The sequence below is a fragment of the Sceloporus undulatus genome, chromosome 2 (assembly GCF_019175285.1).
Source record: "Sceloporus undulatus isolate JIND9_A2432 ecotype Alabama chromosome 2, SceUnd_v1.1, whole genome shotgun sequence".
Classification (NCBI taxonomy): domain Eukaryota; kingdom Metazoa; phylum Chordata; class Lepidosauria; order Squamata; family Phrynosomatidae; genus Sceloporus; species Sceloporus undulatus.
The window spans coordinates 300,775,792-300,801,078 of NC_056523.1; the positions used below are offsets into that span (position 1 = coordinate 300,775,792).

General features: G+C 40.9%; 1 protein-coding gene across 4 annotated transcripts in view; it reads right to left on the reverse strand.

Moving 5' to 3' along the window:
- Positions 1–25,287, reverse strand: part of DDX4 (DEAD-box helicase 4) — a 63,757-nt gene that overhangs the window by 15,277 nt on the left and 23,193 nt on the right. For all 4 annotated transcript variants that reach the window (XM_042454857.1, XM_042454859.1, XM_042454858.1 and 1 more), the window contains 10 exons: positions 21,457–21,531; positions 21,093–21,173; positions 20,764–20,796; positions 20,375–20,422; positions 20,218–20,262; positions 19,910–20,052; positions 13,221–13,373; positions 12,403–12,557; positions 1,286–1,415; positions 188–354 (listed from right to left, as the gene is read on the reverse strand). In XM_042454857.1, the coding sequence (XP_042310791.1) occupies positions 188–354; positions 1,286–1,415; positions 12,403–12,557; positions 13,221–13,373; positions 19,910–20,052; positions 20,218–20,262; positions 20,375–20,422; positions 20,764–20,796; positions 21,093–21,173; positions 21,457–21,531 (1,030 nt within the window). The remainder of the gene's footprint in view (positions 1–187; positions 355–1,285; positions 1,416–12,402; positions 12,558–13,220; positions 13,374–19,909; positions 20,053–20,217; positions 20,263–20,374; positions 20,423–20,763; positions 20,797–21,092; positions 21,174–21,456; positions 21,532–25,287) is intronic.

Consider the following 25,287-nt stretch of genomic DNA (forward strand, 5'->3'; position numbering starts at 1 on the left):
CCATCCAAGTACTAATCAGGACCAATCCTGCTTAGCTTCCAAATCAAACAAGATATGGTGTCTTCAGGGTATTTAGGCCTTACCAGTTTGAAAAACTGACTTCTTTAGGAATATTCTTTCTCTGGTTAGATAATACAAAAGTCTAGATTAATGATTTGTATTTTTAAAATCAATTGTGAATACATACCTCTGGATTTCTTCAGGAAAGGTAGCACTAAACATAAGTGTTTGACGTTGATCCTTTGAAGGCATGCCTGGGCTTGAAATCAATTTCTTCATTTCAGGACCAAATCCCATGTCCAGCATACGGTCTGCTTCATCTAACACCAAATATTTTAACTTGCTCAGCCCAATCTAAAGAAATTTTAGTGAACAAAATTTAGTCCACAAATAAAGGCACACATGGATTGTTATGTAACAGCTGTACAAACACAAAGCAGTATAGCACTTAATAAAGATAATCTATGACATTTCTGTGTTTCCATCTACTGGATATTAAGTTTCACATTAACTCCAGACCAAAACATAAATCACTAACAGTTAATAAATACACTTCTATGACTTGATTATGACCTAACTACAACAGTAGGTTTTCAAAGTACCAACCTGTCACCATTGAAAAGGAACTGAGCCTCTTTACACTTAGTGAAAGTATATTTTCTGCAGCTAAACTGGTGCTACTAGTTAGAAGAGAAATATAACTTTGGCCATAAGTTTTTTTTCTGCATTTAACATAGTCTCAAAGTGTTCAGGGTGTACTTACCCCAAGTTTCTTCTCTCCACAACAATTCAGATGCCTTTTTCCCCCCCTTCCTGCCTCAAATGTATCATACTAGAGTAGTGCAGTTTAATTTCTGATAGTTTAATGACAAATCACATACATGGGAATGCCCAAGACATGAAATTCAATGGCGAGCTTGGGAGCACCACTGCCATAATAGACAACACTTGGTTAACTGGATTACTGGTGTAAACTCATCAAGGGCAACTCATATCTTCCTTAGCTAAAGAAAATGGAGTAGCCTGCTATGCTGGCCATGAATTCACTCTCCCATTCTTCTGGGCCCAATGACAGAAGAAAGAAAAGTCCTAATTTCTCCCTTGCCTAATAATACAGAACATCATTTTTGGTAAAGCTGGATGAACTCATCCTACTGATCATTAGTTTTCATGAAAGATCTTATTTTGCATCTATATATCTAACCCCCTTTATTGAAACAGTGCTAAGTATTTAAGAATTAGAAGAGCCTTAAAAAGTAAGAAAATATTCACACATGGATCCTACCTTTCCTCTGTTTATGATATCCAACAGCCTTCCTGGGGTAGCACACAATATATTACACCCTTGCATTATCTGATGAATTGTATGACCCATTTGTATACCTCCATAAATGACAACTGGCCTTATACATGTTCTATTCAACAAAAAAATCCATGTTACATTTCTCATTTAATTATAAACAGTAAATGCATCAATATTAACACATATAAACCTAACTGCATGGATGCAACTGCACTCATATCGCAAAATAGTACTAGGACTAAATCTGTGTTACTTTTAACAAAATGTTTAAGTGAAATGGCACTACTTATTTGCAACATGTCATACTCTATTTAGTTGCCCAAAATCAAACCCAAAGAAGAGTAATAACAGTATCCCCACATTGTACATTGTACATTTTATTGGAGCTTGAACTAAATTCAAGTACTAAGCACACCTACTTAAAACATGAGGTTGAAAAGCAGTGATGTTTGATGGACTACATTCAAAATTATGTGGTCACATATTATTCCTCCTGGAGTTAGAAAAAGTACTTTAATATGACATTCATCAGCACCCTAAGAGGTGCTTTTGTCAAGGGAAATAAGAAGGACATTCCCTCCTCCCCAGAACATATAAACAATACTGCACCAATTGTCAGACAGCACAGAATGCTGCAAGGGAGAGAAGAGAGAAAGGAAATTCCATCATAGTGGCACATATGTGCTATTATGTGGAGCTCAGGACAACAGGTCAGACCACTCTAGTCCATCACAATAAGCTAATAGTATTTTAATTCTGAGGTTATCATAACAGCTAAACAGTTACAAAAACTGACTGAAATATCATATTACCACTTCACAAGAATGGTATAGTCCCCAACATTAATTGCTGTTTCTTGCGCTAATCTGCCCGAAATTTTAATGTATTCCTATTGGATAGTTTTAATTTTTTTATGTTTAATCTTTTTTTATAGGTTGATCACTGATTTTATCACTGGAGGGAGGGCTGGGATTTTGGGGTTTAAAATTGTAATTTTTAATTGTTTGATGTTTTATTTATACTGTTGCAATCCACTTTGATTCCTTTTGTGAAAAAGCGGAATGCAAATAATAATAATAATAATAATAATAATAATAATCCAGATCCTATTTCTCTCCAAAATCACTCCCCTGTTAATACCAATTTGTAAAAGTCTATGGATAGCTACCATTAAGCATCAACATCAAGTTTCCATTGTGGTTATACTTCACAAGTTTTTTTTCTTCTCCATGGTATGTTTTTGGGATCTAATATAGCCTGATTCTGTGGTGCGCAAACCCACAAATAAGAGCAACTCATTTCTCACAACAATGATGGCAATCAATCCTTTGTTGTAGAATACATTAAGTATGAAATGACAGATCAGAATGACAATTTTTATTTTTTCTGTACCTTCAGTTAGTTATAGCTCCCTAACAGTAAAAATGACTCTAAAACCATCAGTTCATATGAGCCTCTTAGTGGGAATATTAACATTTCCACCAATTTTGGTATCAATGGGGGTCAATTTTCATCTGAAAATGTGGTTTAGAAGTTTATTTCCAGTTTTTGCTTTGGTGAGTTTTGGTCAATTTTCACTTCCTTGTCAGGTTTGAAACAATTATATGGAAAAGTACCACTCCAGGAATGGCGATTTTGGGTTTGGAGGCATTCCCCCCCTCCCTATTTTTAAAAATAATTTTCCAGGGTTTCAGGGCCAGAGCATCAGGGACACGGATGCTGAAAAAATGGGGTGGGGGGCTACATTTTCCCACACCTGGATTTACATCTCTATAGATATTAGGTCATTCTGTCTTTCTAACATAAGATATTATACATTCCTTCTTGGTCTCTGTGCTTCACCCAAATGGGTTTCATTTTAGCCCCCATTCAGAATGTTCAAGAGCTGAATAACTTGACAGGAATCCTACCCTCTCGAACTACTGTGCATTTCCTAAGCCCCCTCAAGCTACCATGCCCTCAGTTTCTCTATGGCCACTGGCAGACTGACTTCCATTCGGTTGCTCTGCTCTTTGGCTAAGTAGTTATCCCTTATTTTTTTATCCTTCCTCCTTTAATTCATTAAATTCTTATTCTGATTTCTTATTCTTTCTTTTACTGCTATATAGCTGATCAGCCCCAACTACAGGCTTGTCATCCACAGATAGGAACATCCAGGGATGCCCCCACCCCATCCTCCCAAATGGCAGCATGTGGCTGTACATGTTGCCCATCACCATTAAAATCAATGGGACTTGAGGTCATGCCGATTTTTCGCATTTGCAGGATGGTGGTCCAGAATGGAAACCCTTGCAGATACGAAGAGCCGAGTGAGAGTGTGTGTGTGTGATTCTTATCTTTATTTCAGACATCTCCTTATTCCCTTCCCCTCTCTCATTCCTGTGGGTTTACCTCCCTCTCTAAAATTTGTATCCCTTGAGACCAGAACATTTCACTTTATGACAGACACTGTTCCAGCCTCTTCAGCGTTGCTTTCTCAAACATTTCGACCCTCTTTGAGATCCTTAGTGCATGAAATTAACTGTGCTTCCAGATATACCGTATATTCCGGCATATAAGACGACTGGGCGTATAAGACGACCCCCAAATTTACAACTTAAAATAGAGTATTTGGGATATATTCACCGTATAAGACCACCCCTCTCTTCCTTGATAAGTCAGAAAGGAGCTGAAGGCACACAACAACAACAGCAGCAGCAGCAGCAGCAACAGAGAAGAAAGAGGGGGGAGGAGAAAAAAGGAGAAGGAGAAAGAAGAAAAGGAAGGGAAGAGGAGGCAGACTCCATTGCACTCTGAGGAAGGAGTGTGTTCCATGTTTGAAATAACAGCATACACAACATTATTTCACCCGCCCCGACAACTCCTCCCGCCCTTCCTCTTGGTGCATCTACACTTTAGAATTAATGCAGTTTGACACCACTTTAAGAACTGCTGCTCCATCCTATTGGAATCCTAGGATTTGTAGTTTTATAAGGTCTTTTGCCTTCTCTGCCCAAAGAATGCGGGACGCTGCTCCAAACTACAAATCCCAGGGATTCTGTATGGATGGAGCCGTGGCAGTTCAAGTGGCTCCTATTGGAATCAAAGCCCAGGAAGCTTTGTGCCAAATAGAAATGTGTTAGGCTGCAACTGCACTGCAGAAATAATCCAGTTTGACACCCCTTTAACTGCCCTGGCTCAGTGCTAGGGAATCCTGGGAATTCTAGTTTTCTGAGACATCTCAGCAAACTTAGGTGTGACAACAAACTACAATTCTCAGGATTTCATAGCACTGGGCCATGGCAGTTAAAATGGTATGAAACTGGATTGTCTCTGGAATGAAGATGCAGCCTAAATTGGATCCAAGACACACTGCAGAAATAATCCAGTTCAAGACCACTTTAGCTGCCCTGGCTCAGTGCTAGGGAACCCTGGGAAGTGTAGTTTTTTGAGACATTGAGCCTTCTCTGTCAGAAAGACCTCTGGTGCCACAACAAACTACAATTCCCAGGATTCCCTAGCACTAAGCCAGGAGAGTTGAAGTGGTCACAAACTGGATTATTTCTGCAGTGTGTTTTGGACCTTGGTTATTAAAAATGCTGAAGGTCCAATCCATACTGCAGAAATACTCCAGTTTGAGGCCGCTTTAGCTGGCCTGGCTCAATGCTAGGGAACCCTGGGAATTGTAGTTTTGTGAGAAAGAGCTCTGGTGCCACAATGAACTACAATTCCCATGCATCTGAGGAAGTACGCTTAAGTCTAGGAAAGCTGCCAACTTTTCTTTCAGTGAGTCTCAAATGTGCTACAAGACCTATCTCTCTATCCTCATCATCACCATTACTGTTATCATTAAATCCAAATGCATCTGCAGAAGTGGACTTAAACTGGCAACACTGATATAAATAAATAAATGATAATAATAATAATAATAATAATAATAATAATAATAATAATAATAATATACTGTAGACTCTATCTCTGGGGCTGTGATATGGATGCATGGAGGCAATTCCCTTGAAAAACCAGGGAATCCTGGGTATTGTAGTTTGTGAGGGCGGGGGGGCAACCACTGTCCTCCCTCTGATTGGCTGTTAGTATGACTCCATCCAAACAGGATTGGTTGCTCTGTAGCCTGGCTCTCAGAGGGACTCAGGGGCTGAGAGAGAGAGAGAGAGAGAGAGAGAGACCCTTTTCTGAGGGTGGGATGGCGACCACTCTCCAGCCCTCTCTCTGATTGGCTGAAAACTGTGAGTGTGTGACTCCAAAGGATTGGTTGCTCTGTAGCCAGCCTTGCTCTCAGGCTGGAGGGAAGGTAGAGAGACCTTCTGCCTTCCGAGGACAGGAAGGGAAAGGAGAGAGCAAGGAAGGAAGGAAGAGAAGAAAAGGAAGAAAAAGGGAAGGAAGGAAGGAGGGAGGGAGAGAGGGAAGGAAGGAAGGAAGGGGAAAAAGAAAGGGAGGGAGGGAGGGAGGGAAGGCAGGGGAAAAGCAAAAGAGGAGAGAACGGAGGAGGATGCTCCTTTGCCTTTGAGAGAAGCCTTCCCTGCCGAGGGCTCTCTTTAGGACCCAGGGGCTTTCCGGAGTACAAGACGACCCCCGACTTTGGGGAAGATTTTCCAGGGCTAAAAAGTAGTCTTGTACGACGGAAAATACGGTATTTTGTTTGGAAAAAGGGGACATCATGGAGAAGCCCTCCATTTGTAGGTTTTACAGCACAAGCCATGAAAAATTGGGCTTGTTGCTTAAAGCTCCACTGTTGGGAGAAATCCCTTCAAGTTGCCCACCAGGCTGCTTCCCACCAGATTCTCTTCTCAAGCTTCTGCCAAAATTACCACATGCAAGTCAAAATCAACATCAGTACTGATGGCTGCTTCAATACTGACTGTTATCAGCCATTTCTACGATACTGCCAACTCAACATCATTGCCTTTACTCACCCCAGAATCTACATGGTAACCAGGGATTTAACCTCAATTCTGGGAGTGAAGCCTGGAATATCTGCTCAATCTAAATGTGGCCATAAGAGACCAGTTTCTCCAGGGAGACAGGGGATCCTGGACGGAAGAAATGAAAATACTCCACTGATTGGTAACAGCTTCAGTTTCATTGCTGGTTACACCTCAGACATATACGGCATCAACTACTGCTACTCCATCTATGGCACCTTCTGTACCTACAGAAGTACTGGTGTCTCCCTCAGTCTATCAAGTAGAATCCTTGTTAGGGCAAAATAATTACTGGTAATTCATCTGACTCTCTCTCTACTTTCAGGATTTAAGCCACAATGCCAACCCCAAAAAGTCTGTTTTAGAGCCAATGAGGATGATTTACTTCACATGGGTGACACGAGGCTCCTGCACATGATGGACTTATCTTCTGCTCAACAGGGCAGAGGCAATCAAAGACAATGTCTGAGCAGTACTCTCTCACCATCACTGTGCACCCTGCTCATACAAGAGAGACTGTTGAGCCTTGTAAGTAATCACATGGCATGCCTGCAGTTCCAATCTCTTCAGCATGTCAGCAAGCAGACATTAAACCTCCTTTGCATATCTTCCAACCCTGAGGCCCGTAATTAGCAACAAAACAATATACATGCAAATCACTCCTCCTTTCCCAGGGTGACACAGAGAGAGTGTGTGTGTGTGTGTATCCAACTCTTTTCCAGGCAAGTATTCTCTGAAGGTGCCAACCACAGATGCTGGTGAAACATCAGGAAGAAAACTCTTCTAGAACATGGCCACATAGCCCAAAAAACCCCAAAAAACTCTTCAAAAAACTCTTCAGCATTGATTTCTTCAAACATTTTGACCCTCTTTGAGATCCTTAGTGCATGAAGTTAACAATGCCTCCCAACCATCCAAGCTCCTTTGCAGCATGTTCTTTCATCTCCCAGATCTGTTGTGCTTGCTGACTACAGATGCTTTGCTGATCACACTGTGGCGATGTCACTGTACAAATACATTGGGTACATCATAAAGTAGGGCTACATATCAACACTTTAATGCTACTGGCAGTTGTCAAGGCCTTCTGTGCACTCACACAAAAGCTAAGAGAGTGGTGCAAGTTACATCAAACATTATAACTACAGTGGTACCCCGGGTTACGAAATTAATTCGTTCCGCCGCCGCTTTCGTAACCCGAAAATCTTCGCAAGCCGAAAAACCCATAGGCGCTAATGGGGAAAAGCCGCGATTTCGTGTGAAATAGCGCCGAAAAGCACCAAATTTTTTTTCGTAACCCGGAAATTTCATAAGGCGGCGCATTCGTATCCCGGGGTACCACTGTATCTGCTTGAGGGAAGTACATATGTGAAGCTATTACTCAATCTAACCATGCATCAGGAGACAATTTCATCCTGTCACTGTACATCTAGAGGGTACTGAGAAATGTGCTGGCACTCTCTCTCTCAGTCATACTCATGCTCTCTAGCACAAATGATCCCCTACCGAGAAAGTTAATTGCTTTATCACCACCTGATGGGGGACATCGCAGATCTATTTGCTAATGTTGTCATCAAGGAGTGTGTTAATTTATACTCCAGAACAGGAAGGGGGAGAAGTTTTTGGGAGAGGTATTTTGCCATGTATGGTCAGGCACCTTACCATACCTGTTTTTGCCCTTTCCTCTACTGGTGAAGGTCATAGTGAAAAATAGACAGAGACAGACCAAATGCAATTCTGGTTACACTATATTAGCCAAAACAATTATGAGTTGCTTCACTTTTATGCCTATCATATGTCTCTTCTACAGATACTAGACCACCCAAACTGGCAAGTTCTCCACTCAAATGTCAAAATGTTGCAATTCACAGCCTGGAGAATACTTACATAACTTCCTCCTCACATTGATTCTGTCTGTTTTAAGGAAGGATTTGCCCAGAAGGTCAACACAAATGGAAATTGTTCTGCTTTCACGTTTAGGTTTGAATCTGCAACTCCAGAGGCAGTGTCCATGGTCCTGCACTGCTTGTTGCACCTTAGTCAGCAAGGACTAGTTTTTTCCTCCTTGAAAGTGTATTTGGCTATGATTGTGGCTTATCAACCACCATCACCATTTTATGCTATGCTTTTTCAAACCAGAGTAGTTAAGTAGCTTCTTAGAGATCTAGTTAGAATCATAGAATCATAGAATTGGAAGAGACCACAAGGGCCATCCAGTCCAACCCCCTGCCATGCAGGAAATCACAATCAAAGCATCCCCGACAGATGGCCATCCAGCCTCCATTTGAAGATCTCCAAGGAGGGAGACTCCACTACACTCTGAGGAAGTGTGTTCCACTGTCGAACAGCCCTTACTGTCAGGAAGTTCCTCCTAATGTTGAGATGGAATCTCTCTTCCTGCAGCTTGCATCCATTGCTCCGGGTCCTAGTCTCTGGAGCAGCAGAAAACAAGCTGGCTCCCTCAATATGACATCCCTTCAAATATTTAAACAGAGCTATCGCATCACCTCTTAACCTTCTTTTCTCCAGGCTAAGCATCCCCAGCTCCTTCAGTCATTCCTCATAGGCCATGGTTTCCAGACCTTTCACCATTTTAGTCGCTCTCCTTTGGACACATGGCTCCAGTTTCTTAATGTCCTTTTTTAATTGTGGTGCCCAGAACTGGACACAGTATTCAAGGTGGGGCCTGACCAAAGCAGAATAGAGTGGCACTATTACTTCCCTGGATCTAGACACTATACTTCTATTGATGCAGCCTAAAATCACATTGGCCTTGTTAGCTGCCACATCACACTGTTGACTCATGTTCAACTTGTGGTCTACTTGGACTCCTAGATCCCTTTCACACGTAGTTTCATTCAGCCAGGTGTCCCCCATCCTATATCTGTGCTTTTCATTTTTCCGCCCTAAGTGCAGTACCTTACATTTCTCCATGTTGAATTTCATTTTGTTAGCTTTGGCCCAGTTTTCTAGTCTGTTCAGGTCATTTTGAATCTTGATCCTGTCCTCTGGAGTATTAGCTACTCCTCCTATTTTGGTGTCATCTGCAAATTTGATAAGTATTCCCCCAATTTTGTCCTCCAAGTCATTGATAAAGATGTTGAATAGAACTGGCCCGAGGACAGAGCCTTGTGGGACCCCACTGGTCACTTCTCTCCAGGATGAAAAGGAGCCATTGAGCACCCTTTGCGTTTGGTTGGTCAACCAATTACAAATCCATGTAACAGTTGCCTTGTCTAGCCCACAAGTTCATCTGTACCCTCCAGTGGCTCCTCCAACTCTACCATGGTTACTACCTTTGGTCCTCTTGAAACTCATGCACAGGCCTTTTGAGTCTTTTGCATCTGTAGATGAGTGCATCCAGACTAAGAAAGTGGTTTTCCTGCTGGCCATCACTTCCTTAAGATGGACAAGTGAACGCACATTTTTTTTGGTCTGATGAGCCCTTTCTCTTCACCAGGATGAGATCATGCTTTGTCCAGGAATTGTCTTCATCTGTAATGTAGTTTCACACTTCGATATAAATCAGGACATTGTCTTTCCTACCTCCTACCCTCAGACATCATCTCCCTTGGAACAGACACTTCAGTGACCAGCTGTCCATCAAGTGCTGGTTTTCTACATACAGCAGACAGCTACTTTCTGACTCTCAAAAGGATTGTCCATCTGCTATGGTGGACTGAAGAAAGAAGCAAGTGTTGTGTCAAGGAGTATCCAAATATGTAAAGCAGAAACTACATGCCTTAGTTACAAGCTGGCCAAACAACCCATACCAGTAGGTCTTAAGGCCCATTGTACAAGGGTAATGGCTTCCTCTACAGTTTTACTTTATGGTGTTCCTCTACCTGACCTAGGTAAAGCTACAACATGGTCACAGCCGCCCACTTTCATTCAACATTACAAATTAGACTGCAAAGCCAGAATGGATGCCTGATTTAGACGCACTGTCCTCTCTTCTATTCTCTCAAGTGATCTGATCCATCATCCTATGGTAAGCTTCACAGTCACACATTTGTGTGAGGCATGGAGACCATGAAGAAGAACAAGTTACTTACATGTAACTGGGGTTCTCTGAGTGGTCATCTATCCCCTCACATAACTCACTGTACTTTCCTCTGTTTCAAGTCCCTATATATTTCATAGTGAACTACAAAACTAACGGTGTGCTAGGGTGGCAGGCTAGGACATCATGCTAGATAGGGAGGGAGAGAGCAGCACTCTCACAAAGCTACTCAGCTCTAGAACAATCCAAATGAGGTTTCTATGCAAGCACAAAATCCATCTGTGTGATTACCATATTTTCCGGCGTATAAGGCAACTGGGGGTATAAGACAAACCCCAAGTCACACACTGGCAGTGTCCCTGGCCTCCTATAAGGGGGTCTCGCGCTGGCTTGAGGGGGCCTCTCTGGAGGCCTGAGGCTCCAGAGCTGGTTGGCTGAGATAAAGAGCCAGCCCCTTATTCCTCGCCACCACTGCTGCCACTCAGGATACTCCATTCCTCCAGCGGCTTCAGAAGGCTGCCGCTGCTGCTACCTGGGATACTCCGCTCCTCCAGCGACTTCCGTGGCGGACATCTGAAGCTTCTGGAGGAGCAGTGTATCCTGAGTGGAGGTGGAGGTAGCGAGGAATAAGGTGCTGGCTCTTTACCTCGGCCCGATAGGCTCTGGAGCCGCTTCTCCACGCCTTTTGCAGCAACAATGGCGGAGAGAGAGAGCCCAGCCGCAGTACCCACCTCAGGCCTACAGAGAGGCCACCTCAAGTCGGCGCGAGTGCCTGCTGGGAGAGGAACCAGCAAGGACCCCAGAGACAGAGAGGTGGCTACACCATTCGCCTGTCTCTGCGGTCAGAATCTGGCACATAAGACAGGAGTAAAAGTCGTCTTATGTGCCGGAAAATACGGTACACATAATTACAGATTTATTACAGATAAGCAATCTGTTCTTAAGTGGTCTCTTACATGATTATGCTAGTGTTGGCCTCCCCTTCAGAGGTCAGCCTCACATATGTGTTCTGAAATATCAGTTTTTAATATTTACTACTGCATAACTATTTTGAATTTCCCAGAGTTCATGGCTTTATCAGATTTTGTTCTCCGAACCAGCAAGGAACTGTAAAGTTAAGCCTCTAATATTATTTTCCATATTTTCCAGGAATCATAAAGGAATTCCTGTTGTCATCATGATATATTTGTTGAGCAAATGTTTAGTTCCAACCTTTTTTTAATGTTTTTTTAAAAAAACAATCGCTTGACTTACCCAAGGAATTCAATTTCAAATTAATGTAGTAGCTTGCTACCAGTCTAGCCAATATCCATTCAAACTAAGACTCTTAATTTTAAAAAAAAGCATACCACTGTAACTAAATTCAGCTATTTAATGGATTCATATTAACAGCACTGTTTTATAACGTAAAAAACAACAAAATACAAAATTCACAAGCAATGATACCTATATTGGGCCAACTTCAAAACATAAAATACATTATGCAAGCATTCAATGCTTCATTGGATTCTTCATCAAGCAAATGAAGTCATGCAGGAGAAAAAAGGTGACCATGTTAAGACTCACACACCTACATTATATCTGAGATGTTGTCAGTTAAAATAATACTGAGCAGTTTCAATGCAGGCAGAGGCTACTCCCCTTACTCGCCCTGGGATGAATAGGGACAAAGAGCAATAAAAGACAGGTAATAAAATTTCAACTCGATTAGCCACAGAAAAGTAACTTCTCTTGAGATCCAGCTGTCTGTCCTGTGGGAAGCTATTTACTGATCTTTGTCCCTGCTCCTCACATGGCCAATAGGGGGAATGTCCCCTGCTTGCACTGAAATACCTCAATACTGACTTCTCATACAGAATGCAGGCCTGGGAGTATAACTTCATCACCATTTTTCTCCTGTATGATTTTTAACATCTCTGCAAAGAAGCTTTGAAAGCTTGTATAATATATTTTATGCTTTGGAGTTTATTTTATTTATTTATTTGTGGTATTTATATCCCCCGCCCTTCAGAGCTAAAGGCTCTCAGAGCGGCTAACAATTATTCAGTTGGCCCAACAACGGTATCGCTGCTCATGGATTTAGATTTCATTGTATTTTGCTGCATGATCAACACAGTTACTGCTCAATGTTTTTTTTTTAGGAGTAACATTGTACTGAATATTAGCTTAACCCTTACCCATAGGAAAATTTTCTTGATTCCAGAAAGATCTGGTTTATCAGTTCTCTAGTTGGAGCTACAATTATACATTCTGGTTCTTGTTGCTCTTTGAATTGACTAGCAGTAACGCCATCACGCATCATATGAGCCAAAATTGGTAGAAGAAAAGCTGCCTAAAGGACAAATTAAAATTAGAACTGAATTAAGGAATTTCTCGGCTCTAAAATATAAACATTTCTACTTTTTAAAAAACAGGATGTATTCAGCAATCTTGTCTTACAAAAATTTTTAGAAAATTATGAAGCACACGTAAAAATAAAAAGTATCTTTGGTTTGACATCCAGTTTATAGGAAGCAAACATGGATAACTTTAGCCTGAATCTTCAAGGTGAAGCAAATTAAGGTAGCAATGAAGACCTTTATCAATAGAGAGGGACAATACCCTGCAAAAAAAAACTGTCAGAGAAATGGTCAAGTGTGTGTGCTCATTCATCTCAAGATAGTACAGATACAAATCTATCAAGAGATCTATCTTAAACCACTTAGCTATATCATACCTGAATTCACCAACTAACTGTCCTGAATCATTTTTCCATAGTGTATATACTGTATTTGCTAGTACGTTATAGGTTACTGATAAATATAAAGTAGAAAAAAAATCTGTCCAAACAATTAAATTAAATGAATTGCTTCCTTGAGAAATACTGGAAGTTGCACCTATTTCAGTAGGGTTGGCAGACTCACCGTCACCCTTGCAGACTCACTGGTGGTCTAAGAGCTCAAAATTCTAAATATCAACTTAAATTCTATAGAGGAATTTTGTATTTTATACTTACTGTCTTCCCAGATCCTGTCTGAGCACATGCCATTAAATCACGTCCTGCCAGCACAATAGGGATACTGTATTTCTGCACTGGAGTAAGTTTAAAATATCCAGCTCTAGCAATGTTCTTGACTAATGTTTGGCACAGATTAGCTTCTTCAAATGTCTAAAGAAAACAATTTGCATGTTACATATGAAATACAATCAGTAAGACAATAATAATAATAATAATTTGTTTTATTTATATACCGCTATTCCAAAGATCATAGCGGTGGACAGCAAGTAAGCTAATTAGCAAGTAAGCTAATTTGCCCCCAACAGTCTGGGTACTCATTTTAGCGACCTCGGAAGGATGCAAGCCTGAGTCGAGCTTGGGCCCTTTTGCTGGTCTTGAACTCGCAACCTTGTGGTTTCGAGTGAATGGCTGCAGTACAGGCATTTAACCACTGCGCCACCAGTAGTTTGCTAAACTACAAGGATGTAGTTTAGCAAACCTGCTAACTTCTGGTAATTTTAGAACAGACTACATGCTTGTAACTGGTCCATCAAGTGGTCACCTGTGAGCTCACACAAATGTTATCCTGCACCTATGCAGTGCATTTTTTGGAACTTTACCGAACATTACTTAAGTATTTTAACCATAGCCCCATCCACCTCCCACACCCCTACACAGGGGCCTTACCGCCAAAACGACCAATTCCTTGGAAGCTGATTCAGCAATCCATAGGACAAGAAGGGCACAAAGAGGGGAGGGTGGGTGGGGTTGTGTGAGTTCACAGATGACCATTCGAAGAGCCACAGTTACAGGCATGCAACCTGTCCTTTGTGGTCTCTGTGACTCACACAAATGGGAGATTAACAAGCCACACAACTAAGAGGAGGAGTGCCATTGCAAACAAATCTGAAGTTTACTAAACATCAAATCAATGCAACTCATCAAACATGAGCATCACCCATCCAAGGCAGTATCAATTCATAGCAAGTTTCAGAAGACAAAATTATCTTGAAACATTAATATAGTCAAGACAGGGAAGAATAAAGTACAGCTCTCCTGAAGACAGGATCAGCTCGAGATGTCAAGTCCATTCTGTAATGAGTTATAAAAGTCACTGGCTCTGACCAAAGTAGCAGCCAAATAAATGTCCCTGAGTCCCTGAGCCAAGAAAGTCTAAGATGCAGCAGGCAGCAGCAGTCCACATGCAATGGGCCTGGATTCAAGCTGGAGGGTCCTTCCAAGCCAGTTCGTAGGCAAGACACACAGATGATACTTCAAGAAGCAGCTAAACAGGCAGTCCTTTATTTGCTGAAGAGTAGCACACAAAAAGTCTTTGTGAAGTCTGATTGGTTGACGTCCTATCAGTGTAGAAGGCTGAAGCCATCCACAAGTCTAGATGATGCAACTTCTCCTTCACCCTTAACCCCAATGAATATGGAGAGACACTGTACTTCTTTTCTGTCTTTTAAGATAAACTACTTGAAGAGTTTCTTTTGTCATCCATTGAGGTTTATCTTCTCTTTAGTTATGAATAGTGTCTTTCTACATTTCTCCCTGACAATGTTGCTAGCTTCAAACCAGAGTTCATCTGTTTCCTGGTCTATTAGGTTTAGTAAAGCAAATCTGTTTTTCACATTGTCTTTAAATTCTTCAGAGATATTCTCCAAGTTGTATTTTGAAGTTATGGTTTGGTTTAGTGTTTTTCCTAGTTTTGCTCTAACTTTTGCTACTTGGAGTTTGTGACAGAAGGAAGCCTCTAATTCCCTTGTGACTCAAGATCAGGCACAATGGTAGTTGACTGGGAAACTGATCTGACAATATTCACGTCTCTCGCTTGCTGAGCAGCACAAGGAAGCTTGAAGGAGCTACATTTGAGCTATCTGTCTGTTCTGCTGATGCTTCTTTTTCTCTTTTTTAGAGGAGTCATAGGAAAGCAGTTGAGAACAGACAAAAGGGCAATTTTCATACTAAAATTAATTTAATCAAATTGTTAAATTCATTAATCAAATGAATGATAAGGAAGTCAGATCTCTCAAAGACTGACTGCAGGAAATGGGGACTCTCCAGCCCTTGGGCCAAATGCAAACTTCCAGGACTTTTCGGTTGGACATCAGAAGTCTCCAGACTCAACTTTCTGCTTAGAAAGTCCTGTTGTCCAAACTTCAAGGGGTGGAAATAAATGCATTTTCTCTGTGATATAATGAATTAAAGCTTTGCTATAATTAGTGATGTGCAGGTTGATTTTCTTCTGGAATTCTTTTGGTTTCCTTATTTTTTGACAAATGTTAGAATTTGCATGGTTTCTGTACTACCGCTTGGAAGGGCTCTACTGGTATGATATCTGTTCTTGGTCATTTGTTTCTTCTAAGCTCTCTGACAGCTTTTTCCATTTCATATTCTAAAATTGTGGGCTCATCTTCAAATGACTTGTCCTTGAAATTTCATTACACACACACACACACACACACACTGTATTTTCTGGCATATAATACTACTTTTTAACCCAGGAAAATCTTCTGAAAAATCGGGGGTCGTCTTATACGCTGGGTGTCATCTTATAGGGCAGGTGCTGAAACTTCTGAGCCGGAATGGAGAATCTATGGTCGCCGCATATGGTGGGGGAAACTCAAAAACGGCCGCAGCCGCATCCCCGCCATATATGGCAACCATATGAAATCAGCTACCGTTTTGATAGTCTTGGAGACAGGGAGGGCTGGGCAGGCAGGGAGATCTGACCAATCCAAGCAGGCTTTGTATACAACAAGGTTTCCTGCTAAGTACCTGCATGTCATTTGAATTAAAATTACCATATTGAAATCAAATCTGATTTTTAAAATTTTTTTATTTGGTGTGCGTTGGAAGAGGGGTAGTCTTATACAGTGAGTATATCCCAAACTCTATATTTTAACTGGAAAAGTTGGAGGTCGTCTTATATGCCCAGTCGTCTTATACGCCGGAAAATATGGATATATATATATATACACACACACACACACACACACACACACACACACACATCCTCATTTCAATTCCCTGAGGTGCTCTGAGAATGCTTAAATTTAACTTTGAAGGTATCTGTCATTCTTATTTATTTCTTATTATTTATTTATTGAATTTACAGCCCACCTTCCTCTAGAGATGGAATTAAAGGTGTATTACAATAATTTTATGCTGGTCATCAACCATAATAAATTTCATTTCATTTACAATAATTTAAAAAAAGATTAAGCTAAAAAAAATAAGCAATGTTATTTAAAAACAAGATAAAAAACAATTAAAACACTAAAACATATTTGAAACTAAATTTCCATAATTTTAAAACATAATTTTAAATTATTAAAAATACACCCCACGTCTTAACACTACTACTACTCCATAATTAAAATTCAAAATTAAAATTCAAGGGCATGCCTGAATAAAAATGTCTTCACCTGCAGAAAGAGCAGGGAGGTGGTCAACTGGACGTCCTGCGAAAGGCCGTTCCACAGCCTGGGAACAGGCACAGAGAAGGCTCTCTCCCACGTCCTCATCAAATGTGTCTGTGGATGTGGTGGGACTGAGAGAAAGCCCTCCCCAGCAGATCTTAACGCTCACACTTGCTTGTTTTATCTTTTTTGTATAGTTCTTTGGTGTTTTGCTTCCACTAAACTTTATTTTGACATAATTATATATGTTTCCTTGTGGATTATTTGGTGTCTCTATACTCTGGGCTTAAAATTCCTTTTTAATTTCTTGGATCTTATGGAAGGTCTATGATTCTGCATTTTTGTTATGTTCTTCCATTTATTTGCACTCATTATTATAACAGTTCTTTGTTCCCACACACTAGTTGCTGAATATCCAAACAATGATACTGTTATTGGGCCAACCAAAATGCACAAGTACATGTTGCCAGCTTTCGAACTTTAGGTGGTCTAGAGGTAAAGCATGCCAATCAGTGCCAATGTTTGGATATTATAAGATTTGCTATATGGCTAACAGGGCTATCCCCTAGATGTTTTGCGGATTTCAAGATATTACATTTTAGCCATCACAGGGAAATTTTAAAGAGAGAGCCAGTGCACTGGGACTTTGCCATCTGAGGCTTCTGCCTCCAACAAAGGTAAAGCATTTTTTCTAATACTGGCACTGATTAGCATGCTTTACCTCTAGCCCACCTAAAGTTTTCCTGATGCAAAACATGAAAAATTCTTGAGAAATTCAATGTTCTCTACCTACAAAGGAGCTTGTGGCTTCACAAAGGAAGAGACATGTTGGAATCCAAGGAAACATCTTTCTTGAATTGCAAATGGACACTAAATTTCCTTGACTTTGAAAATCTACCAGTGATTGCATGCCCAAAGAAGGAGGTGCCAGCCTGCAGATAGCCCTTCCTACCATCTGAACTAAGACCAGAAACAAAAAATGCAGGCCTATGACTAACATCTTCAATTTTTTTCCTCCTGTTTGCTTGATGAAGAAGCCAGTGTGACTTCGAAAGCTTGCAACATGTACTTGTGCATTTTGGTTGGCCCAATAAAGGTATCATTGTTTGAATGTTATAGGATTTGCTATATGGCCAACACGGCTACCCCTAGATGTTAGTTGCTGAATAGTTACATTCAGGATTCTCACCTTGTCACCTTTCACTTCTCACCTGCCCTTAACTGTTTGAGGAGTTTCATTATTCAGCCAATGAGACTTTTTTTTCCTTTTGGCTACAGATAGAATCTTTGCATTCTTCTCTGTTATTGTCCCTGCATTTGGTCCACAGTCCTCCTGGTTTCATCAATTAGGCTTAGCAGTACAAATTTGCATTGGTCTTTAGATTCTACAAGAACATTCTTCATATTGCGTTTTGACACTATATAATAATTATTATTTAGTTTTAATTTTGGTATTAAGGCTATTTATTGTCTGTTCAACAATTTGCTCTTGATCTTTCCCAGATCCACACTTTCTCATGGGCCTACTCGTCATCCAGACCCAACTTGGCTTCCTTTAGCTGCCTGGAAACCAAGTGCAAAGCATATCTACATTTGGGTTATTCTCACAGGATTATTAACCTTCATGCCATTCCTCCACAGTAAGGATGTATGAAACCTTCCTTCCTTGGGTTAATTCCAAAGTGTCCAATATCTAAGGGTTTTTGACATCAGGACTTGATATGAGCCTAAAAGCTACAATACTCAAAGCACCAAACCATTGCTCTGTCCTTAGTTCATTCCTCTTCATCAAGACTTTATTTCCACTCACCCTCACATTAAGAACATTAGGGGAGACATTTCCCCTCCAGTTGTCCATTTTCCCACATGGAACCTCCATTCAGTTCTTATACTTACTAAAGCTCTTTATGAATCCTTTCACACCATACCCTTTAGTCTACTATCCATCAAGGTCCTCTTTCTGTAGCTACCATCGTGTCTATGAAAGCCAATCTCTGTTCATACGCTCAGGTGCTCCTTCAAAAAGGACTCAGCTACTGTAATGCTAATCCCCAAGTTCCTCAGTGTTCTCTGTCCAAAGTCCTTCCTTCCTTCCTTCTGTCCTTCTGCCATTTCACAGAAAAGGTCTGGCACAAGCTGGATGTGTGTAGAGCCGTATAAACTTACATCCAATGTATGCAGGCTTTTGGACATGCTGAGGGTCTGTTTGTCTCTTTTCTCCCCATCTCTTTGCAGGGGAGGGGAGGTTAAACCTTCCACTTTGGCATGTTGGCTAATGGTGTGTCTCGCAATCTGTCAAAACCTTCCCATGTCACTTCGCACTCTACCAGTTGACCTGCCACTACAACTGCCTTCTCCACCAATGCCTCGCTGGGATGGATTTGCAAGGTAGCAACATGGTCGAATTGTTCTAGATCCACTAGGAATTATAAAGTAGACATGTTTCTCTCTGCAGAATGATTCTTCAGCAGATCCTTCCACCTTAAGAGTCACCCACCCTACAGAAATGTGTAAGACTGGACATACCCCAATACAGGATGTCTCCTTCACTGCATACAGAGAATGGCATGTCAATACTTACCATTAAAGTCCATTCATGTATGAGGAAGGAGATATCCAGCCCACTCTAGTAGTGGCATGATCTGTTTTTCTCTTCTCTTGGTTCTGCCTTGTACTATCATCTTCCTTTTTCCACTCCCTCTCAGTTACAACCTGGAACTGGGGGTGGAGTTAGGAGCATGGCATTATCTAACTTCCTCTCATGTGACCCTTGCCTAGCCTGGGTGGTGACAGGAGATAACCCAATATAGGATGTCTCCTTCACCATATATAGGGAATTATTTCTACTGCTGGAAATGGTTGAAAGAAAATATTGGCCTAATTTTTCCGACAAGGAGAAAATCCAGACTTAAAACTTACATTATGATGAATTTCAGAAAACTTAAATTATGTATGACGGTACAGTTTCTGCATGTTTTACTTTACAAGATTCATATCAAATCCTCAAAAAGGTTTAGATCCATATTCAAGTGACTTTAATCAGACATTTTGTTTCCTCTTTATTGGGCCATCTTTTAAAAATTGCATTACATATAGAACATACAACATTACACATGTTGTATTGTGGAAAAATTGTAAAGGAGGAGTTTAAAAAGCAACCTGTGCCATTTTAGATTCAAAACTAATATAAACTGTCCTTAAGAAAAACTGCCACTGGTTTTCATCTATTAGTTTTCTAGTAGGTGTTTAAAATAGATGTATTTAAAGACAAAGTTCACTAACCAGTATTGCTGGTGGGGGATCAAGTCCTGAAACTTCTACAAGTATGTTATCATATTTGTCAAAATTTATTCCAGTCTGGTAACGTGCAAAGATGGCATCTTCACCATCTGGTGGTGGTGGTGGTACATATGTCACCTTTGGACCTGCAAATATAAAAGTAAAAACTTATTAATCACCACTAGGAAAACCAAAAATATTAAGCATATTCTTCTCTCAGAGTATAATTTGTATCATGAAAGCTTTCAATGATCATACAATCATTTGAACATGGTCACTCTCTGAATCTCATTTCTTTTAACTAAACGTACCTCCACAGTCACCCTTTTCTGTGTCTCCATCTGATTTCCACATACCTTAAATGAAATAAGTATTTTATTAGGAAAAGAAAAAAACAACTCATTAAAAGAAGGATGAAATAAATACTGTAATAAAAAATTCTTGAAGTTGCTTTTTTTAAATACTTACTTTTTCCAGGACCTCCTGTTATTTCTTCATTGTTTCCTTTGTATCCCCCTGTTAAATGTTATAGTGGATATGTGTGTGATGGTAAATAATGCAATGATTTGGAATATAACACAACAATACAATGAAATGGGACAGGCAAGAATGTGGCATTAGCTATATGGAAGAACCTTAGTCTTACAGCTCAAACTACAGATGGTCTTAACTGAGATGAAACAGATTATTGGGCTGCAAAATAAACAATGACCAAAATTAAACAGGACTGTTTTGAGGAATATCTGATGGAATTCTTATGGTCTTAAAAAAACCATGAAACAAGAACTTGCAATGTATCTCTGTGGGCTGTTCATCTTTCTTATACAATAAGAGCAACTATACAAACAGAAGTTTACCTCTGCTTCCTCTACCTCTATTTTCAAAGTCACCTGAAAAATAAATGATAATTCTTAGAAAAATGTAATGGTTACCCATCAGAATAAATGAACTACCACATCTTATTTATCAGAAAGGATTCAAGGTGGCTCGCAAGATTTTTTTCAAAAGGGTGGAGTGCATATCTTCCACATGATTGTGCATACGTATGGTTGGCCACCCTTGTGCCACCACTTATCCACATCCACTGCCAACATCCCCATGCACAATTTCCAAATTCAGACTAACACCAATATATATGAAAATACTAATCCAACCATAAGCAAGTATATTTCACTCTAATTCTTACCTGCTGAAGCACCAAAACCTCCTCTTTTAAAGCCAAAGTTACCAGAATTTGGTCTTACATCCTGCTTCTCATATTCATCATCTATTATAAGAAAATCCACACAAAGACTTCTTCAGTTTTATGAATCAGAAATGTTTCATAGAAAAATAAAGAGTATTTTAAATTCTAATAATGAATTGTTTATTTCTAAGACAGAATGAGTACCATATGAATTGTAAGTCTGAAGTACACACAAAATGGTTTTCAAACAAATGGATTTATGGATAATACCAAATTGCATCTCAATCAAAATCCTACCTTTTTTAAAGATAGGATTGGAATAATTCAATCATAATGTAAATCAACAGTAAGCTGCAGTACATACTTGTAGATAGCCCAAATCCTCCTCTGCCACCTCGAAATGATCCTCTTCCACCCCTACGAACACCATCACTCATTCCTTGAACACCCAAAAGGAAAAATAATACTTAATCAATAACATCAAAGGATATTAGTAGGCACATCAACCCAATTCAGACATTATGTTAAAGCATAATTGAAGCACTTCAATTATAGTGCTTTAAAAACATTATCTCAACTGACAAACCACATCTCTACACATCTCTTCAGAAGTCACAGTACAGTGCGCCTGAGTCGTATGTGGGTGCCTTTTATGCGGCTTTCAGCTTATGCACACCACGCGTCATGCACGAGCCCCATTATTTTCAATAGGGTTCAAGCATATGCACTATTTGCCTTAGGCAAAGGGGTCCAGAGCGGATTGCCCACATAAGTCAAAGGCACACTGTATCCTTCTCTCTGTCCCAACATCATCACAAACACGGTTGGTGGGGACATGAGGGAGGGCCTTCTCAGTGGCTGCCCCTAGACTCTGGAACCCCTTACCCAGGGAGATCAGAATGGCTCCCTCCTTGATGGTCTTCCACCAGCAGGTGAAGACCTACCTGTTCACACAGGTGTTTAAGGAATTACTATATGAACAGGCTGGAATATTGGACCATTTTAAAAATTTGCTACCATTTTTTCCTCTATATATAGTTTTATCTTTTTAAAATATGTTGTATTCTTTTAATAACTATCTGTTTTAATACCATAATAATTTAATTCCTTTTTAATGTACTTTTTAAAAAATGTTTTAATTGTACTGTTTTTAATGCTGTGAAGCCGCTCTGAGTTCCAGTCCTGGGAAAAGAGCAGGATACAAATAAATATAATAAATAATAAATAAATACTAATAACAAGGGAAGGACCATACAAAATTAAATGATAGATGGCAATCATCTTGGTAGATGATTCATGACAGGACTTGGCTGGTGGATCTCCTCCATTGGTTCTGGATTTCTCAACAGCTTTTGATAGCAAAAACTACAACATCCTTCTAGACTGCCTTACTACAATGGGACTTATTTTACAGTGGCTCTTTTCATTCATGGAAACTCAAGCAAACTCAGAAGCAAATTAGACACACCTAGATGAAAGATGACTATGCTCACAAAAAAGCACAGACAACCAAAAAGTAGTAGTGTCTCTGGCACAAACATCAAATCGGTAAATAATAGTGTTTTATAAAGGTAAGTGGCTGAGCCTAAGTAGCTGTTTGTCAGATACTCTGAATGGACATGCGGCCAAAAAAGCAGATGAACACAGCTCTCATGAAATGAGAACAGAGGAAGGTTGGCTTACCGGAGGTCTGGTACGCTCAGATGGTGGATGCCACCCATTTAGAAACGCACTGTGGAAATTTTACAACCTCACTTATGAGTTCCATAACTACCTTGGGCAAGATTGTGGAGCAGAGACATGGTAACATGGAGACTGCAATAACATCTGGTGCAGAAGCTGTGTACCATCTTTATGGTGCTCTTGTGGGAAAGGGTGTTGATCTTTTTGGACAAAGTTTGAGATTAGTGCATGATAAACACTGTGAGCTGGGACAGTACAGAACCTGTTAGTACAGTCATGGGCAACAGCGTTGATTCTCCATGAATCCAAGGTTATCAAATCCCAAGTTAGAAGGGACTGAGACAGATGTGCAATCATAGGGGGGACTGCGGCCAATGGAAAAACAAGGACAGTCAAACACAACACTCCAAATCAGATTGCTTCTTTCTGTAAGAATGACACTTGTCCAAGTGTTGGACATGTCTAGAAGATCCTTGACATAGCTGCTTCAGAGGTGAAGAGAAGTGTTGGGTAGAAGATGAACAGGAATGACAAGTCCACAAAGAGTTCTATTTGTTTCTGAATCCCATTTTGGGAGAAAAGTGGGATAAAAATCCAATAAATGAATAAATAAATAAAATTGTAATGGGGAAAAGATAGTTGTAGAGTATACTTCTTAGTCTTATTCCACATCCAACTTCTCATTCATGGTGGCATGAAAAGGCCCACTACATCAAATGAAATATCTTCAAGAATGGCTCTAGCTTCAGCGGAGAGACTACACAAACAAAGCCAAGCCTGACATCTCAAAGCATTAGCTCCAGCAATCTATTTCACCACACAATCAGCAGCATGCCTAGAAGTAGAGATTTGCTAAACATGTACGGCATGAATGTCAAGAAGGAAAGTGGAGGCAGTCTTCCTATCCTCCTCAGGAACCTTGACAAAGTGGGCAAATTTCCTCTCAGAGACACTATTGATACCCTCCCATATAGACCTGTTTGTTGAAAATTCAAAGAGAAAACATGACAAGGGCCTTTCAAAGAATGGAGTCAAGCTTGTAGCCAGCACTATCGCCAGGGATATAATGCAGCTTCCCTTATAGTGTAGCAACAACCATTTTCATGATGACTGAGGCCCGTTACAAACGGGCCTAAAAGAGCGCGCTCTGCGCGTGCTAGGGTTAGAAAGGGGCGTCCTTTCCGGACACCCCCAATCCTAGCACACACGGAGCGCACACAAAATGGCCACCGTCATTACGATGTCACGACTGCGCCGCCTCTATACGGGGCGGACATGATGTCGTCATGGGGCGGGGTGGACGTGACGTCGTCACGCCGTGCCAGGACGCATAGTGCGCCCCTTCCCTGGCTGCAAAAGGAGCTCCGAAACGGAGCTCCTTTTGCCGTTTGCGTCGCTGGGTGCAGCCTTCAGACGGCTGCACCCAGCGACACAGAGGAGAAAGGGGCCAAGCGGCCCCTTTCTCCTCCTCCCTGCCGCCATGGGGTGTCCTTGGGGCTTCAAGCCCCAAGGACACCCCTTTCCGGGCTGTGGGGAAGGGGCCTTTTGCCGCTTCCCCACAGCCTGGAAAGCGGCGGATTGGGGCCTCAGCGGCTGCCGCTCTAGCCACTAAGCCCCAATCCGGCTGGGAAAGGGGCGGGTGCAGGCTGCCGCTTTTCGGCAGTCTGTAACCCGCCTGAGTTAGGCAATGGATGTTTAAAAAGCATGGTACAACTGGAGTCGACACAACACAGGTTATTGATACAGTAAAAAAGATGTTTAATCTACTAAGGTGACCTCCAGGAACATTTACCATGTACTAAACCAGGTAAAAATGGAATAGCCACTGGAGGATGAGCTTTAGAGTCAGTACAACAAAAGACTGGGTCAGGAACTATGGTACACGGCTGGTGGATCTTCAGTTCCAATGCCTTGGCTATCCTCAGTCAGCATATGAATGTACATCATCTGGTGAAAATGGCAGGTCCTCATTGGCCATGTCAGGTTCAAAGACTGATTAGGTGGTAGAACACAAATCACAATCAGAATTGTCAGAAACAGGGAACCAAGACTGAGTGGAGGAGGAATGTCAAGAAATAAAGATATCAGATGGAGGAAGAGTCACAATAATAATAATAATTAATAATAATTTGTTTTATTTATATACCACTATTCCAAAGATCATAGCGGTGAACAGCAAGTAAGCTAATTAGCAAGTAAGCTAATTTGCCCCCAACAGTCTGGGTACTCGTTTTAGCGACCTCGGAAGGATGCAAGCCTGAGTCGAGCTTGGGCCCTTTTGCTGGTCTTGAACTCGCAACCTTGTGGTTTTGAGTGAATGGCTGCAGTACAGGCATTTAACCACTGCGCCACCAGGGAAGGACTGCTGAGAAGTGCACTGCACTGAACCAGTTGCCAATGCAGCAGTATATAGTTGTGAGGGACAAGGAGCCGGAGGCATTGCACTCTCAGACCTAGCTGATCCTAGTCAACCTGGAGAAGGAAACTGATCAGATGGAAGAGATGGAAATGG